General features: G+C 43.6%; 1 protein-coding gene across 2 annotated transcripts in view; it reads left to right on the top strand.

The window, feature by feature from the left end:
• The window catches only part of Adamts9 (ADAM metallopeptidase with thrombospondin type 1 motif 9), a 157054-nt gene that overhangs the window by 116841 nt on the left and 24434 nt on the right, over positions 1 to 15779 (top strand). For both annotated transcript variants that reach the window (XM_051203300.1, XM_051203299.1), the window contains 2 exons: positions 7541 to 7711; positions 14965 to 15159. In XM_051203300.1, coding sequence (XP_051059257.1) covers positions 7541 to 7711; positions 14965 to 15159 — 366 coding nt within the window. The remainder of the gene's footprint in view (positions 1 to 7540; positions 7712 to 14964; positions 15160 to 15779) is intronic.

Below are 15779 nucleotides of genomic sequence, written 5' to 3'. Positions count from 1 at the left end.
AGAATATATATTCTGTCTAGAATGAAGAGAAGGAGGATGAGGAAGACAATGACTTGAGATGGACTGATGGGGGCTTGTATTTAGTCAGTTCAGCAGAGGTTAACCATAGTTATGGAGTGAATGGGTTCTATAAGTGATAAGAAGCCAGGTTCTAGTATTTACCCTTCCTCTGCTGTGCTTTCTCATACTCCCAAGGAAGAGAGTTCTAATCAGCACAAGGTGGTGAGGGTGGCTAGAAACATATGAGTGGTAAAGTTCAACGTAGCAGAGGGGCCCATCAAACCCTTTGTGATTTCCCACTGGCAAGGCACAGTGGGAGCCTACTCAAGATGTCCACACAGCATCAAGACTTAGAGGGAAGGTTGAAAACCACTAGGCAGCTGTCTTAAGTGACCACATCAGGAACGCTGCAGCCTCAGTCCCGCTCACCTGTGGCAGAACTACTTTCAAGGCCAACGATGTTCTCTTTAAATAGCGAGTGTGTGCTCACTGCCCAGTGCAGCAATCCCCAGCCTCTCCCGCATCACAGTCCTCTCCTGCTGTCTGTCTAGCTCTGGTCTCTTCTCACAACCTGTCATTCAGATGCCATTAGACCTGATCTCATCCCTGTGTGAGCTTCATTCTAGCGACACATGACCTGAGGTTGGTGGCCTACCACAGCACAGCCTCCCAGCCAACCACACCGGAGCTTCACCTACCTGAAATCCCTTTCTTTAATAGCAGGCCATGGCAACCACTTCTTGTCCTGTTTGCCTTTTGTGTATATATTTCCCCTTTTGCTCCTCCTTGTGCAGTATTAAAACTCTGTAGGTTGTTTGTCAAGATGAATTTCTTCCTAGGCCTGTGAGCAAGCAACATCCCTCCCCTACTAAGAAATAGCTGGGGCATCTGAACTGAGAAGCGTAACTTTCGAGGGTTCACCCTGCAATGATTATCATGTTTTATACAGCTGCAAGGACTGTGAATGCACAGCTCCAGGGAGTGCATTTTCTATAGGGGCAGTATGAGATGCTTCCCTTGGAATTATCTAGCTCAGAGATCTCACACTGGTGATACGGAATATAATAGAATGTAGTGTTTACTAAGCAATGAATGAGACATTTGATGAGTATTTTTACATGAAGTAACCTATTGAACTATGTCCTTGACTCTTTGATGCAGTCATGTTTTTCCCCACTTAATGTGAAGAAACAAGAGGCTAAGGTGGGTTAATCCATCATCGTTCTTGCATGAAAGGTTAGAATTTGAGGCTCAGAAGCCTGGCCTCTAGAACACAAACTGTGAGAGTTTATATCCTTGGTTCCTCTCATCAGCATGTCCTCACCTGAATTGTTTCCTTTCCTTCTCAGTGATATCATAGCCTCTTCCTGGAGAGTTGGTTTCAACGTATTGCTCACTTTCCAGGGTTTGCATTCACACCTGCTTCTAAACGCAAGATTCCCTGTGCAACCCAGTTGTGACCTACAAGTGGTAGGAAGGCTCTGGTGTTAGCACCACTCTGCTCAGAGTGATGCCGTTGGCTGTGCTGGTGAGAAAGAGTAGTAGCTATTTAAGGCAGGGACTTTGTTTTCCAGAAAATTTCCAGCATTCAGTATAGTACCTGTAGCACACACGATATCTTTGAATGGTTGAATTTATGAATGAAGGGTAGAAGATGGTATGGGGAGCAGGGATGGGGGGATGGGCAATGCCTGCTTCTTCAGCTGAAGAATAAAGACATTCCAGTGTCTTCTGGAACAGTTAAGCAAATGTTCCTTCTGGAAGGGCAGCGGCTGTGTTTTCTTGTCACAAGGCCATGAACATGCTGTGACTTTGCAGAACTGTCTGGCCTGTTGCTGTTTGGCCCAGAACAGGAATTGGGGCCTCTTTAGAGCACATTTCAAGTTTAAGAGCATTTCTTAGACACAGCTGTAGAATGACTCCCAACTTTATATCATTAGAATAGAATCATTAGGTTGAACAGCAATTCTTTGGTCAGTTAACTGATACAGTTATCATGGTGTTTACAACAGGGAGTAGAGAGCACTTTTATACTCAGTTATACCTAAACCCTTCCTTATCCATTGCCTCATTCACTTACTAAACAGTGTGTGTTAAACAACTGAGGAATACTGAAGCACTGAGCATTAGGAGTGTCTTGGTTCTTTTTGTTTTTGTTTGTTTCTTGTTTTTTCCCCAAATGTTTCTTGTTTTTTTTTGTTTGTTTGTTTGTTTGTTTTTTGTTTTTTGGGGTTTTTTTGTTTGTTTGTTTTTTTCCCAAACCTCAAATCCTAAAACCTAACCTCAACCTGAGGCTAAGTGTCATGGTGACAGAAGGGTGGCAAGCATGAAGCCAACCAGGGCTGCATAGAGAGACCACATCCAAAAAGAGCTGAACAGGTAATAACTTAGTAGCAGAGCTTAGGCTGCTTGACTGCCATGTATAAGACCTTGGATTCAGGTCCTAGTGTCATGGGAAACGATAAGATGAGAGGAAACAAGATACAAACCCTATCCACTGTAATCCTCACTACTTCACACTGTGGCTGCTCACTTCCATCCTTGCAAAGCCTTGAGAGGGTCACTCCCCTTCTGACCCTGGGTGACTCATTCCTTTACTCCTTTTCATCAGCCACCACATCCCCCCACTTCAGCATCATTGGGATGTGCCAATTCCTTCCTCTTCCTTTCTAAATGGCTTCTAATTCAGTAACAGCACCTGTTATGGAACTCATGAGGTACATGATTATACAGGGGACCCTTGGGATTAAACCAAAGGGACATGTGACACCCCAGGTTGAGAGTGGCTGGCTCCTTAGCTGTCAAGAAGGGTCAGGGACTGAATTAGGAGAACTGGAAGTTATCAAGCCACTACACAGACCTGTGCCCAATGCAAATGTTAGTGAGAAGAATGATGTAAGAGTTAAAGAATGCCTCTGGAGTAGAGCCTCTGCCTCTTTTTTGAATGACTGCTTTTTCTTTCTTTTAGACAATGGTAGATGAATCCATTTGTCCTTACCTTTCCTTGGGACATAAAAACCCAGCAAAAGCAACCCTGTGTTATCAACCCATTGGGTCTGTGATTCATCTGCCCATACGCTTCCCAACAACAGTAATCTGCTACCAGAAATGGCAAATCCTTCCATCCTTGGGGAAAGCATCCTTTAAAAGGTAGAACCTGTGAGTCTCCAGTGATTTTTCTTTTCTCCATGGTTAGGGAATTATGACAAGAGGCATGTTTTGAAATGAAAAACATCTTTGTATTAACATTTTAAGGATTGCATTGAATAATCCTATTTAGATCATCAGCCTATAGAAAATGGATATATTGGAAGAAAATAGTACCTTAGGAGTTTATTTTAGGTATTCCTTACTGTTGGATTTTGAAGTTTTTTTCTGTTAGTTTCAGCACCCTTGAAGGCATGCGCCCTGCAGGATAATGGATATACTACCCTGTTTTGGTTTTGGTTTTGTTTTTTTTGAAATATGGTTTCTCTGTAAAACAGTACTGGCTGTCCTGGAACTCACTCTGTAGACCAGGCTGGCCTTGAACTCACAGAGATCTGCCTGCCTCTGCCTCCTGAGTACTATCCTGTTTAATTTGGCACTGATAATTTCCTTTCTGCATCTAATGTGTGATGAAATTCATAGAGGTGGATGTTGTTACTTAGTAATTTATTTGGTTGCCACTTTTTTGACTCAGAAAGCCATGGTGAAACCCCAGAAAACCTTCAAATTGAAATGGGGATGCTTGAATTTTCCATTTTATTAGAACAGTCTAGATGATTTTCCAGGACAGGAAGCATTGGAGATTATTGAGGACTGGACTGGGAGAAATGGTGTTTATCAATATGGAAGTACCCAGTAGCATGGACTGGGTTTATTTTCCCACATGACTCTGCTAAGATTTAAGATTCTAGAAGAAAATCTTTGCCACATGGTTTTCAGAGCACTAAAGAAGTCAATTATTTACCTTGTTTAATTTTTAATTTCCAGAATGTTTTATTCTAGGTAAACTTTCTCAGAGCAATTCCTTGCCACTGTCAAAACAGATTTTATATAGTTAACTATTATCCAAGACTGGAAAAGAAAATACTTAACAAACTATTGAGGAACCCTGGCATTTCTGCTTGGATCTGTTACTTATTGACAATGATACAAGCCTTATAAATTAGTGAGAATGTACTTGGACATAGCAAGATTTAGTTTAGGTTTAGCTGTGATTTTGATGTCCTGAAGTCTTAATTTTCTAAGGAATTACTATTTTCTGTGGGTAAATATTCCTCTTTAGAGGTCTGTGTGGTTTTTAACATTCAGCAAAACACTATAACTCCCCAATGGTTGTCAGTTTATTCCAACGGGAACCCAAAACTCCAGACCAGACTTGAACCAGGGAATCAGGCTCAATGGTCCCCACTTGCTTGAAGTGGTTTAGCTTCTTTTCATCTTACTGTGACTTCAGGTCATATATATGCCTCTGGAAACTGGTGACATGCCAGCTATGGAGGTTTGCTCCCAAGCAGTGAGACATTGAAGCTTCCAAAGATAAAGCTACTAGGATGACCTGGTATGTATCTTTTGCATCCTAAAAGAACAGAGTGACTCATGAAAAACAGTGAATGCTATCATATGCTCTAACAACTCTACTCATAAGAAAAGACTCGAAAGAATCAGATCAAGTGTTCAAATTGTCTGAATGTCGGTAATAGCATCATTCACAGTAGATCAAAGGGAAACCATTAACAGATGAGTGCATAAACTAAGTGTGGCATGTCCATACATTGAGCTATTGTAGAGCCTTGAAGAACAAGGAAGCACTGATACATTCTCCAATATGGAAGAATTTTGAAAACACTGTGCTACGTGAGAGAAGCCTAGAAGAAAAGGGCACATACTGGATAGGTTTCTGAATGTGAACTCCCTAGAATAAGCAAATCCGTGGATACAGTAAGGATGGTCATAGTTGCTAGGGTCTAAGTTAGGAGGAGGAAAGATGAGTGACAGGATTGAAGTGATGAAAATGTTCTATCACCAGGTTGTAGCAATGGTTACAAAGCATGGCATTCAGGTCCTTGAACTGACATTTTAAGATAGTTACATAATGAACTTTATGTTCTTTCTTTTTTAATTATTGGTGTGTGTGTGTGTGTGTGTGTACATGTGTGCAAATGAGAGTATCTGTAAGCCACAAATGCATAATGGTCAGAGGACAAACTTTACCTTGTTTGAGAGAATCTTGTATTGTTCTCTGCTGTATTTGCCCAGCCAGATGATCCTCTACCTCCCAGGATCCTCCTGTCTCATGTTTCCCATTTCCCCCACAGGGGTCCTGGGATTACTGATACACTATTTCTCCCAATTTTACATAGGTTCTGGGGATTCAAATTCAGGTCTTTATGCTTACATGTCAAATCTTTTACAACTGGGCCATCTCCCAGCCCTGTATTATTTCTTTTTTTTTTTTTTTGTTTTTTGTTTTTTGCTTTTTTTTTTTTTCATGCATGCATACATAAGACAAGGTGTGCATTGGGGAAGCCATCTCAGAGTGAAGCTGTACCTCAAACTCAAATGCCTTTAGGGCAAAGCAGATAAGAGAAAATTCTTGCCTGTGCTGGCTAATTTTCTGTCAACTTGACATAGGCTAGATAGAGTCTTCTATAATATTAGGCAATAGGCAAGCCTGTAGAGTAGTTTCTTCATTAATGATTGATAAGGGGTGGATCCAGCCCTTTGTGGGTGGTGGCACCCTGGACTGATAGTTCTGGGTTTTGTAACAAAGCATGCTGAGCAAACCATGAAGAGTAAGCCAGTAAGCAGCATTCCTCCAAGGCCTCTGCATCAGCTCCTGACTGCCTTCAATGGCAAACAGTGCTGTGGAGGTCTCAGTTAAATAACCCCTTCTTTCCCAAGTTGCTTTTGGGAAAGGCGTTTAATCACAACAATATAACCATAAATTAGATTCTGCCATTATGCAAGAGACAGACAGACAGACAGACAGACAGAGAGAGAGAGAGAGAGAGAGAGAGAGAGAGAGAGAGAGAGAGAGAGAGATCTATGGAACTTAAAATGGGGGAATTCTGAAAGGAAGTATGCTAATAGCACATCAAAAGCTAGCTGGTGTTAGAGAGGCAGGGGGCAGCAGACACCTCCCATGGCAGAAGTCAGTGTCTTCCCTCAAACTTCCTGAAGTAGTCCAGACCTAGAATGTCTAGTGACAGCAGTGCTTTGGACAGACTTTGATGACAAAGCAGATGGCAGAGGTCTACCTTTCAAGCAGAATTTGTTGTTGGAATGAAGCATGCCACTTGCTCTGTTTTCCTTTGCTGGATTATGGAAGGTATGCAGAGCAAACAACTGAGGCTCTAACAGTCCCAGGTTCTTCACCTAAGAATCGGAGGTGGTATAGCCTTTGTTTTTTTTTTTTTTTTTTTTTTTTTTTTTTTGTTTTTTGTTTTGTTTTTTTTTGTTTTTGTTTGTTTTTTTTTTTTTTTGTTTTGTTTTTTGGTGCTGCCCATCCTTGATACTCCAATAGCTCCTTTCTGAGAACCAGGGAACCCTGGTCATGGGCACCCTTGTCCATCAGGACCTACCTTCCATTGGAACGCAGTGGATCGTTGTTGGGAATCTAGACATTATTGCAGTCCACCCGCCTGGCCTTCAGACCACACACCTGGAAGTGGCTCCACTGAGAGTAGAAATGCACCCTTGGCATGTTCTGGAATAGAAAAGAGACCCAAATAGCATAATCTGTGAAAACACTGATTTAATTATTTATGAGACGTGATGAACAGCTAGACAAGTGATGACCTTCCTGGACCTAGAAGTGTTTTGGTGCTGCCTTGGCAACCATGGGACACAGTTGCTTTTGTCCTTTCTTCTTCTCCTCCTCCTCCTTTGCTTCCTCCTCCTCCTCCTCCTCCTTCTTCTTTAATTGTCTCTCTGTGTAGCCCTGAATATCCTAGAACTCACTATGTAGACCAGGCTGGCCTCCAACTCAAAGATGTTCCTGTCCCTGCCTCCTCGAGTACCGGGATTAAAGCCATGTACCACCATGCTTTGTGTGTGTTCCCTTCTATCTTTCCCTTCAACTTTCTTCTTTCTCTCATTCCCTTTCTCTTCACCTCCCTACCTTCTTCCTCCCATACTTTCTATCTTTTTCTTCCTCCCTTCCTCTCTTTTTCCTCATCGTTCTGCTTCTCCTTTCTTTCCTATTTTTTTTTTCAATAATAGGAATCAAACCCTGGGGTCTTACACATGCCAGGCAAGTGCTCTACCACTGTACTACATCCCCAACCATGGATTCAGGGTTTGAGGGAAGGTTGAATTAAAAAACAAAACAAACAAACAAAAACTTGAAAGCCTCATTCAAGCTGGTGTTCATTCATCAAACATCCTTTTATTTCCTCATTCAGATAGAGATAAAGTTGTCAGATACCTAGATAGAAATAGCCAACACCTAGGGATCACATGACTTTAACAGCTGACTAGCTAAGTCATCAAATAATAAGAGCATGAAGCTATGTGAAGCTCCACCTCACCCCACCCCATTTGTCTCTTGCAGTGCACCAGGACCTGTGGTGAAGGCTCCCGGTACCGACAGGTGGTGTGTGTAGCCGAGGACCAAAGCGAGGTGCACAGTGTGCATTGTGACTCAGACCAGCGTCCTCCAGACCGGGAGAGCTGCAGCCTGCAGCCCTGCGAGTATGTGTGGATCACAGGAGAGTGGTCTGAGGTACTGTCCTGGGAAATCTGATGCTTTCAGTATAGGAGCAGCTGGGTGACTTCTGCATTCTGGGAGTCACCTTAGTTCCTTTTAATATAGATAAAAGGGAATTACTATAGGGTTGAAAATTCATAGGATACCTTCAGTTGCCAGCAGAAAGTTATGCATAAGAATGTATCTTGAGGCTGGGGAGAAAGAAAGCTGACTAAAAGTATTCGCAGTACAAGCATGAGGATCTGACTTCAAATCCCAAGAACCCATAGAGAAGCTGGACATCATGACTTGAGTCCTCAGTGCCCTACTAGGAGATGGGAAGTGAGCAAAGAATACTCTAGTATTTGTGTCTAGATGATATATTTGCTAGGCTGAACTATATCTTCACTCGAATTGGTCCAAAAGTCTTTCTAAACATTTCCCCTGTTTCTGCAACATTGATTTTCATCCTCTGAGGGGGCATTTGTCAGCGTTAGGCGATACCTGGTTATCACAGCTAGGACAAAGGGTACTTCTGGCAACTTGTATGTGGAGGCCAGGTCATTACAAAGTGATGCACAGTGCACTGGACATGCCCACAACACACACTTATACATCAGAGGTCCTGGGTCCCAAGGAAAGGAATTCTTCTCTGCCATGTCCCACATGTCTCCAGATAGCATGAAGAGCCTTTAAACAGTGGCAGGAGGGCTGGGAAGATAATCACTGGATGAAATGCCTACAGGGTTAGCATGAGAACCTAAGTTCAGATCCCCAGCACTCTTGTAAAAAGCCAGGCATGCCCACACATATTTGCAATTCCAGAGCTTGTGAGCAGCAACAGGAAGATCTCTATGGGTCCCAGTTATGTACCCATGATCACACACACACACACACACACACACACACACTTGAAGATAGAACATTAAGATGTACATTTGCACAATTGTCAGCCAGGACCAGGCGAATCCTGATGAGTGTTCAGAAAATCCATTGACTAGCTTGGGGCAAAAGCTTCCAACCATTCAGATCCTAGCAAGAGAAGGCTAAGAAGGGCCTCTGGATACACCCCCCCCCCTTCCTTCTCATCCCTCTCAGCATGGGGCAAGCACTCCCTAGTGCCCCCTTCTGTCTCTCCACAAGTCTCTTAATCTCTGTGCCTTTCCAGCCTTCAGCCTCTCAGTAGACTCCTCTTTTTTGCTTCCTATCTCACTGTAGTTGCTGTGCCTCCCACTCAGCCAAAACAGGCATCCCCCTCATGATCAGTCTCTTCTATGGGGCTTTACTACGTGGACAGACTTTCTGACTCTTTCTGCACCTGTAGCCTTACCACAACCTCAACCATCAACAGATGAAAGAATGTCTTTGTGTGCATAACATAAACACATTGTGTAAGTGTGTGTGCCAGAGGCCAGAGGACAGCCTCAAGGGTTTTTCCTCTGGCACTGTCCACCCCCCCACCTTCCCTCCCCTTTTAGACAACAGGTCTCTTACTACACTAGAAGTCATCAAGGAGACTAGGCTGGCTGACCAGCAAGCCCCATGGATCCACCCATCTATCTCCCTTCACAGTGCTAGGATTACACATATATGCTATCACTTCTGACGACTTCTGCATGAATTCTGGGGATCAAACTGAGTCCTTTTAACTGCACAGCAACCATTTGACTCACTGAGTTATCTCTTCAGCCCAAAAAGAACATCTTTTGGAATACAGTTTCCTATACTTCCACAGATTCTCAGTGTTATGGATTGAAAGGTGAACCCACATATTTTGATAGCAAAGGGTTGGAAACAGATTTGGGCACAAACATAAGGACCACAGGGTCAGGGTCTGCAAGGACATAGGCAAGAAGCTGGTCCCAGAACTCCATCTAGAACCTGTGCTTGGAGATGCTAGAGCCACTGCAAGTTACTCCATCACTCTGGGACCTTTATTTCTGGAGAGTTCTCTGTGTTGTTTCTCAGCATTTCCTGAGTGTGCAAGGCCTAGAACAGACATGTGAAGAAAGGCTGTAAGGAAAACATGCGTCTCCAGCATGAAGTCTACAATAGTCCCGGTGAACATGGGGGTGTTGATGTTGCTTTGTTGTTACATTCAAGTTACAAAAGGGAAATTTACGTGTGAAGAGCTGCATACATAAGGCCACAGCATTTGGAGTCTACTTACCACACAGCTGCCATTCACACAGTTCCAAACCCTGGCCTAGTGGAGCTGGGGGCTGGAGAAGCCATTGAGTCTTTCATTGTGCTGCTGTCAACTAACCCATAGTATCTGGTCTCTCTGGATGCTTTTCAGGGATTTGGAGGCTTCTGACCATGTTTGTGATCCAGTTCATCAGTAAATGTGTTTCTCCTAAGATGCACAAATAGCTGGCAGGCTGCTTTTGCTTTTGATGTATAGGGGCTTGGCTCTCAGCATCTGCCTTCTTCAGTATACAGCCTTGAGGAAGTCGGTACAGGCTGAGGCCATAAAGGCATGAGGTCATACCCTCTAGAACACCCACAGCTCAGCTAGGCAGAGCTTGTCAACATTTCTCTACACTGAGACACTGGGGTAGCCTGAAGTCTCCTGGCCAAGAGTCAGCTGGGTCCTCCAGCATGTGAGCAGCAACAGCCAAAGAAGGAAGAAACAAGGATGGCATGTTTCCAGGTCTCCAGCCAGCTGGGAGGGCGGGCTCGGGATGCTCAGCATGCTTCTGGCTGGCTTTCTTCTATCTTGTTGCTAAGATTTCTTCAAGGCCAGCCCAGAAAAGTTAAAGGAGAAGAAAATGGAGTAGCTTAAAGAAACAAGACAAGATACATCAGGCAAACAGGGAGACTTTCAATTGTCCTTGGGGAATTAACAAAAATCGGGCCCTCACCCTGTAAAAACCATGACATACACATGGCATGCGATTTCCAGGAGCTTCTTTCATGCCCTACAGTCTAGGGAGAGGTATAAAGAAGACTGACTCCACTCTGCGTTTGTGTAGTGCCTTTACCAAGAATGGCACTTATTCACAACACTCCTTAGAAGTGTCATCTAAGTGACTGAACTGAAACTGGGGGATAGGATAGAGTCCTCTGGGTGTATTTCCAGAGCAGCATATCTGGGCCATGTGGTAGTTCTACCTGTTGTTGTTGTTTTGTGGGGAAGCTTCTACACTGATTTCTGTAGTAGCTGCATCAGTTTACCCCTCCCATAGTAAGTAAGCTATTTCATTCTCTATACTCTTGCCAGCATTCCTTTTAATTATTTACATTATACTAAAAATTTTGATGGGGAGAAATGGAATCTCAAAAACTTTTAATATGCATATCTCTAGTGGAAAGTGATATTGAACACTCAAATGTTTACAAGCCTTTAATATTTTTTTCTATTTTGAGAATTCTCTGTTCAGATCCAGAGTCCATTTTCTTTTTTACTTTTATTGATTCATCATGCATTCCAATCCTTTTATCTCCCCATCTTCTCTAATCTGCTCTTGCAACCTGCCCCCAATCAAACCAAATTTAAAAGAAAAAACAAAAAACAAACAAAACAAAAACAAAAACAAACAAATCTTGAGGAAGCTGTAGTGTGGCCCAGTGAGTCACAGTTTACCCTTTAGTCCATTGTCTTTACTTGCAAATGTTTGTTGCTATGAGTCATCGGTATGGCTCCAGGCCTCTTATTTCTGCTACCCCACTGATAATGGGCTTCTTGGATATCCTGTTGTTGTCCTGTGTCTAGAGCTCCTGCCTATTTTGTAACTGTAGGTTTATCCCCTTCACGTGTTCCAACAAACAGTGCACAGATTGGGGGGGTGGGAATGTTAGGGTAGGCCAACTCGTAGCTGGGCCTGGGTGGTTAGCTAGTTGGTCAGTCCCCCACCCACAGCTTTCCCTCATCTTCATTACCCAGGAGAGCTCTCCAGCTCTGCCTCAACTGGCTCGCCCAATGCAGACTGCAGCAAGGAACAGGGCCAGTTCTCCTGCTCTCCCGCCCTCAGATCCTGGTCCCCTGCATTCATATCACTAGGGCCAGCTCTACTGTTTTCCAGGCAAAGTCCATGGCCCTCTCTCCTGGTTGCTGTAGGGGAAATACGAGGAGGCGGGTCAACTCTCCTGCTCTCATGCCCTCAGGACTGGCTCACTTGTGTGTGCCTGCCCCCCACCACCACCACACAAACACAACAAGGTCAGCTCTAGTGTACTGCCCAGGTGGGGCACAGGGCCTGCTCTCCTGTGTGCTGCAACTGGTGAGGGTCAGGGTTAGTCCTGTCAATCTTGTGACCCTGGGGCCAGCTCTCTCACCAGCTGTAGGTGGTAATAGGTTAGGGAGGGAGAAAGGGAGGGGGGAAGGAGGGGGAGGAGAGGAGGAGGGAGGGAGAGAGGGTATCTTTCACTAACCCATACCACCACATGGCAGTTGGGGGGTGGGGGTTCAGGTCTCCTGATCTCATGCCCTAGGGTCTGCTCACCTGTGTCCCTAGAGGGCCAGCTCTAGTGTGTTGTCCAGGTGAGATGCACATCTGTGGTGAGGGGTGGAGATATTTTTCTTGAGTGTGGTGGGAGGAGGGGGGGTCTCTCCCCTGAGGGGTAGAGCCAGCTTTTCTGCTACAGTGTCCAGTGAGAGGCATGACCAGCCATCGCAGGGCTGATGAAGGATGGGTCTGGCTCAGTACTGCATGGCTGCAATGACCCTGGTGCTAATGCAGGCCATGGACATCACTACAGATCCCAGCTGCAGCAGGACCATGAGCCCAGATACATCCCTCAGCAGCAGCTCAGGCCCAGATGCCACCACAACCCTAGAAGCAGCATAGGCCACCCAGATCATCATGGCACAACATGGTCCCAGATGGCTAACTAGACCCCAGGCATCCACAGAGCCCTCTGTGTAAGCAGGAGCCAGCCATAGACACCAGGCCCTGGCTACTGCAAGGCCATGGACCCAAACATGGTCCTAAGCAGTGGCCTGTGCCAGAACATCTCCATGGTTCCAGGTGGCAACACTAGTCACCCAGATCAGCATGGACATGCAGAGCCTATTTTTTAATTGGGTTGTTTGAATATTTTTGTTTGTTTAACATTTTGAATTCTTTGTATAGTCTTTATAGAGATCCTCCTTCATGTGTATAGTTGGCAAAGGTTTTCTTTCTACTCTGTATGCTGATTCTTAATTCAGTTAATCGTTTCCTTTCTGTACAGTGTTTTAATCTCATGAGGTCTCATTGTTGAACTTATTTTCTGAGGGACTGAACTCATGATCAGAAAGTCCTTACCGAAATATATATCTTGAAGTATTTTTTCCAGTTTTTTTCTCTATTCGTTGCAGGGTTTGGGATCTTACATTAAAGTCTGAGATATTTGGAGTTGATTTTGCGCAAAGTGAGTGATGGGAATCTAGTTTCATTCATCTAATTTGTCAAAATCCAGTTTTCTCAGTATCATCTTTTGATGCTGCCTTGCAAATGTGCATTTTCAGCATCTTTATCAAAGATCTGGTGGCTGTAGCTGTGTGGCTTATATGTAGGTCCTATATTCCAGTGGTTCTCAACCTGTGGGTGGCAACCCCTTGGGGTCATATTATCATATATACCACATATCAGATATTTACATTCTAAATCATAACAGTAGCAAAACTACAGATATGAAGAAGCAACAAAAATAATTTTATAGTTGGGTCACCACAACATGGAAACTTTATAACAGGTTGGCATTAGGAAGGCTGAGAACCACAGCTCTATTCTATTTCATTGTTCTAGGTAAATCTATTTTCCATGTGAGTATAATGTTGATTTTATTACTGTAGTCCTCTAGCATAACTTAAAGTCAGACATGACATCTTCAACACTTTTCTTTTTATTAAGAATTATTATTACTGTAGTTCTCTAGCATAACTTGAAGTCAGACATGATATCTTCAGCATTTTTCTTTTTGTTAAGGATTACTTTGGCTCATTGGTACTTCTATTTTCACAATATTAATCCAATCCGTAAGAAGTTTCTCCATCTTCTAGCATCATCTCCCTCTATGTATCCTTCAGTATTTTAAAGTTCCTTTTTGAGGCTGTTGTAAATGAGATTGTTTTCCTGATTTCTTTTCCATGTTTGTCATTGGTATACAGGCAGGCTACACATTTTTATATGATAATCTTGTCTCCTGCCATTTTGCAGGAGTTTCTCAGCTACAAGAGTTTCCTGGCACAGTCTTTGGAGATTTTTTTTTTTATGCATAGAATCATATTGTCTGCAAATAGATTTTTTTTTTTACTTCTTCTATTTATCTCTCTTATTTTGTCACTAACTCAAAAGCTTTCATTTTGCTGAGTAGAGAACTGGACAACCTCCTCTTGTTCCTGATCTTGGAGGAAATGCTTTGAGTTTCTTCGCTTAGTGTATTTGGCTGTAGGTTTGTTGTGTACGGCTTTCACTGTGTTGGAATGTGTTCTCTCAAGTCATAGATTCTTTGTAGCTTTTATCATGAATTTTATCATGAATGTTGGATTTATGTCAATGGCTTTTCCCACACCTACTGAGGGTGTCAACATGGTTTCTTAGAATCCATGTATATGATATATTGCATTTGTGGATTTGCATATGTTAAACCATCTCTGCTTCTCTGGAATGAAGCCAATTTGACCATGATGATTAAGTGATATTCTTGACATGTTTAAGAACTTAGTTTGCCAAGTATTTTGTTAATTTTTGTGTCTGTTTTCATCTGTGATATTGGTCTATCATTTTCTTTTTGTTGCTGCTGTGTCTTTTGCTTACAAAAAGAATCACATAATGACATGATTTAGAAAGAAAAAGAAAGCAGGAAGGTGACTTAGTGACCAAAATACATAGCGAAAGAGAGAGGAGAGGAAGGAACTGGGTAGAAGGTGGATGTGCACATACACAGAGCCACAGAGAGCAGGAGACTGGATGGAAGGCCCGTGATGTCTCCTTCTGGAGAGCTGTTTGCCTTTCACTCTGAGGATGCAGTTCACAGGCTGGCCGCAGGCCCCTTCTCCTCTCCACATTCAGCGGGTTTCTGGCATGGTCTTAGAGGTCTAGAAAGGGGGAGTTTGATGGCATATGGGTCTCTGGGAGCCCCAGAGAAAGAATGGTTTTGAAATGCCTGCCTGGGGAAGCCCCAGTTTGGTGAGTGTCTGATGGAGCCTGCTATGGCCTGAGATGAAGGCTTCAACAGATCAACAAGAGACAGCATTCTGCAGCTGCCACAGGAGGGCAAACTTGGTGTGGAGGGTGGGGGCTTATTGTGGCTGTCACAGGAAGCCTCTGAAACATCCCCTCTTGACCCCTCTCTCTTCTCAGTGTTCAGTGACCTGTGGAAAGGGCTACAGGCAAAGGCTGGTTTCCTGCAGTGAGATTTATACAGGCAAGGAGAATTATGAATACAGCTATCAAACCACAGTGAACTGCCCAGGCACACAGCCGCCAAGCGTCCATCCCTGCTATCTGAGGGACTGTCCTGTTTCAGCCACCTGGAGAGTTGGTAACTGGGGCAGTGTAAGTAGGGGCCTGGGTTATCAACTACGAAATCTCAAACCTTCTCTAAACCCCTCCTGCCTGCCTGCCTGCCTGCAGCTTGGCTGATAGGAGGAGAACAAGCAATCTAAATCCAAACAGCTGATGGTGCATCTTGCTTCATCCCAGGAATACGCAAGTTGTCAAGTTTTGTGCCTCAGTTTCCTCATTTGTAAAATGGATATCTATGAAGATGATTTGAGTTGATATATAAAATCACTTAGATGATTACAATCGTTTCTATGTTACATTTTGCTATTTTCCCTACATCTTTACTACACTTTTTTCCAACTAGCCTTTGGAACCTGGCATCTCATAACTGTTACACAGGAAGTATTTTGGCTGCTTCCACTGTGGAGGGCCCCTACATGCTAGCCTGTTCAGGGAGAACTTTGTTTACTCGGGACACAAAGTAGAATGTTCTAAATTAAGTCTGTCTGGAAAAATCATTGCCACAGTCTTCTGGCTTTGGACTAGGAAACTCTCAGGCAAAAGTGTGAGAGGTGATGACCGTCAAGAGGGTTTGAATCCCAGCTCCACGAGGACCTTGAACAAATTCCTTCACATCTGAGCCCAAATCTTCCATCTGTAAAAACAAGTAA

The sequence above is a fragment of the Phodopus roborovskii genome, unplaced genomic scaffold (assembly GCF_943737965.1).
Source record: "Phodopus roborovskii unplaced genomic scaffold, PHOROB, whole genome shotgun sequence".
Classification (NCBI taxonomy): Eukaryota; Metazoa; Chordata; class Mammalia; order Rodentia; family Cricetidae; genus Phodopus; species Phodopus roborovskii.
Note: the sequence above shows the minus strand (reverse complement) of the source record. Positions and strands in the feature narration are given on the sequence as shown.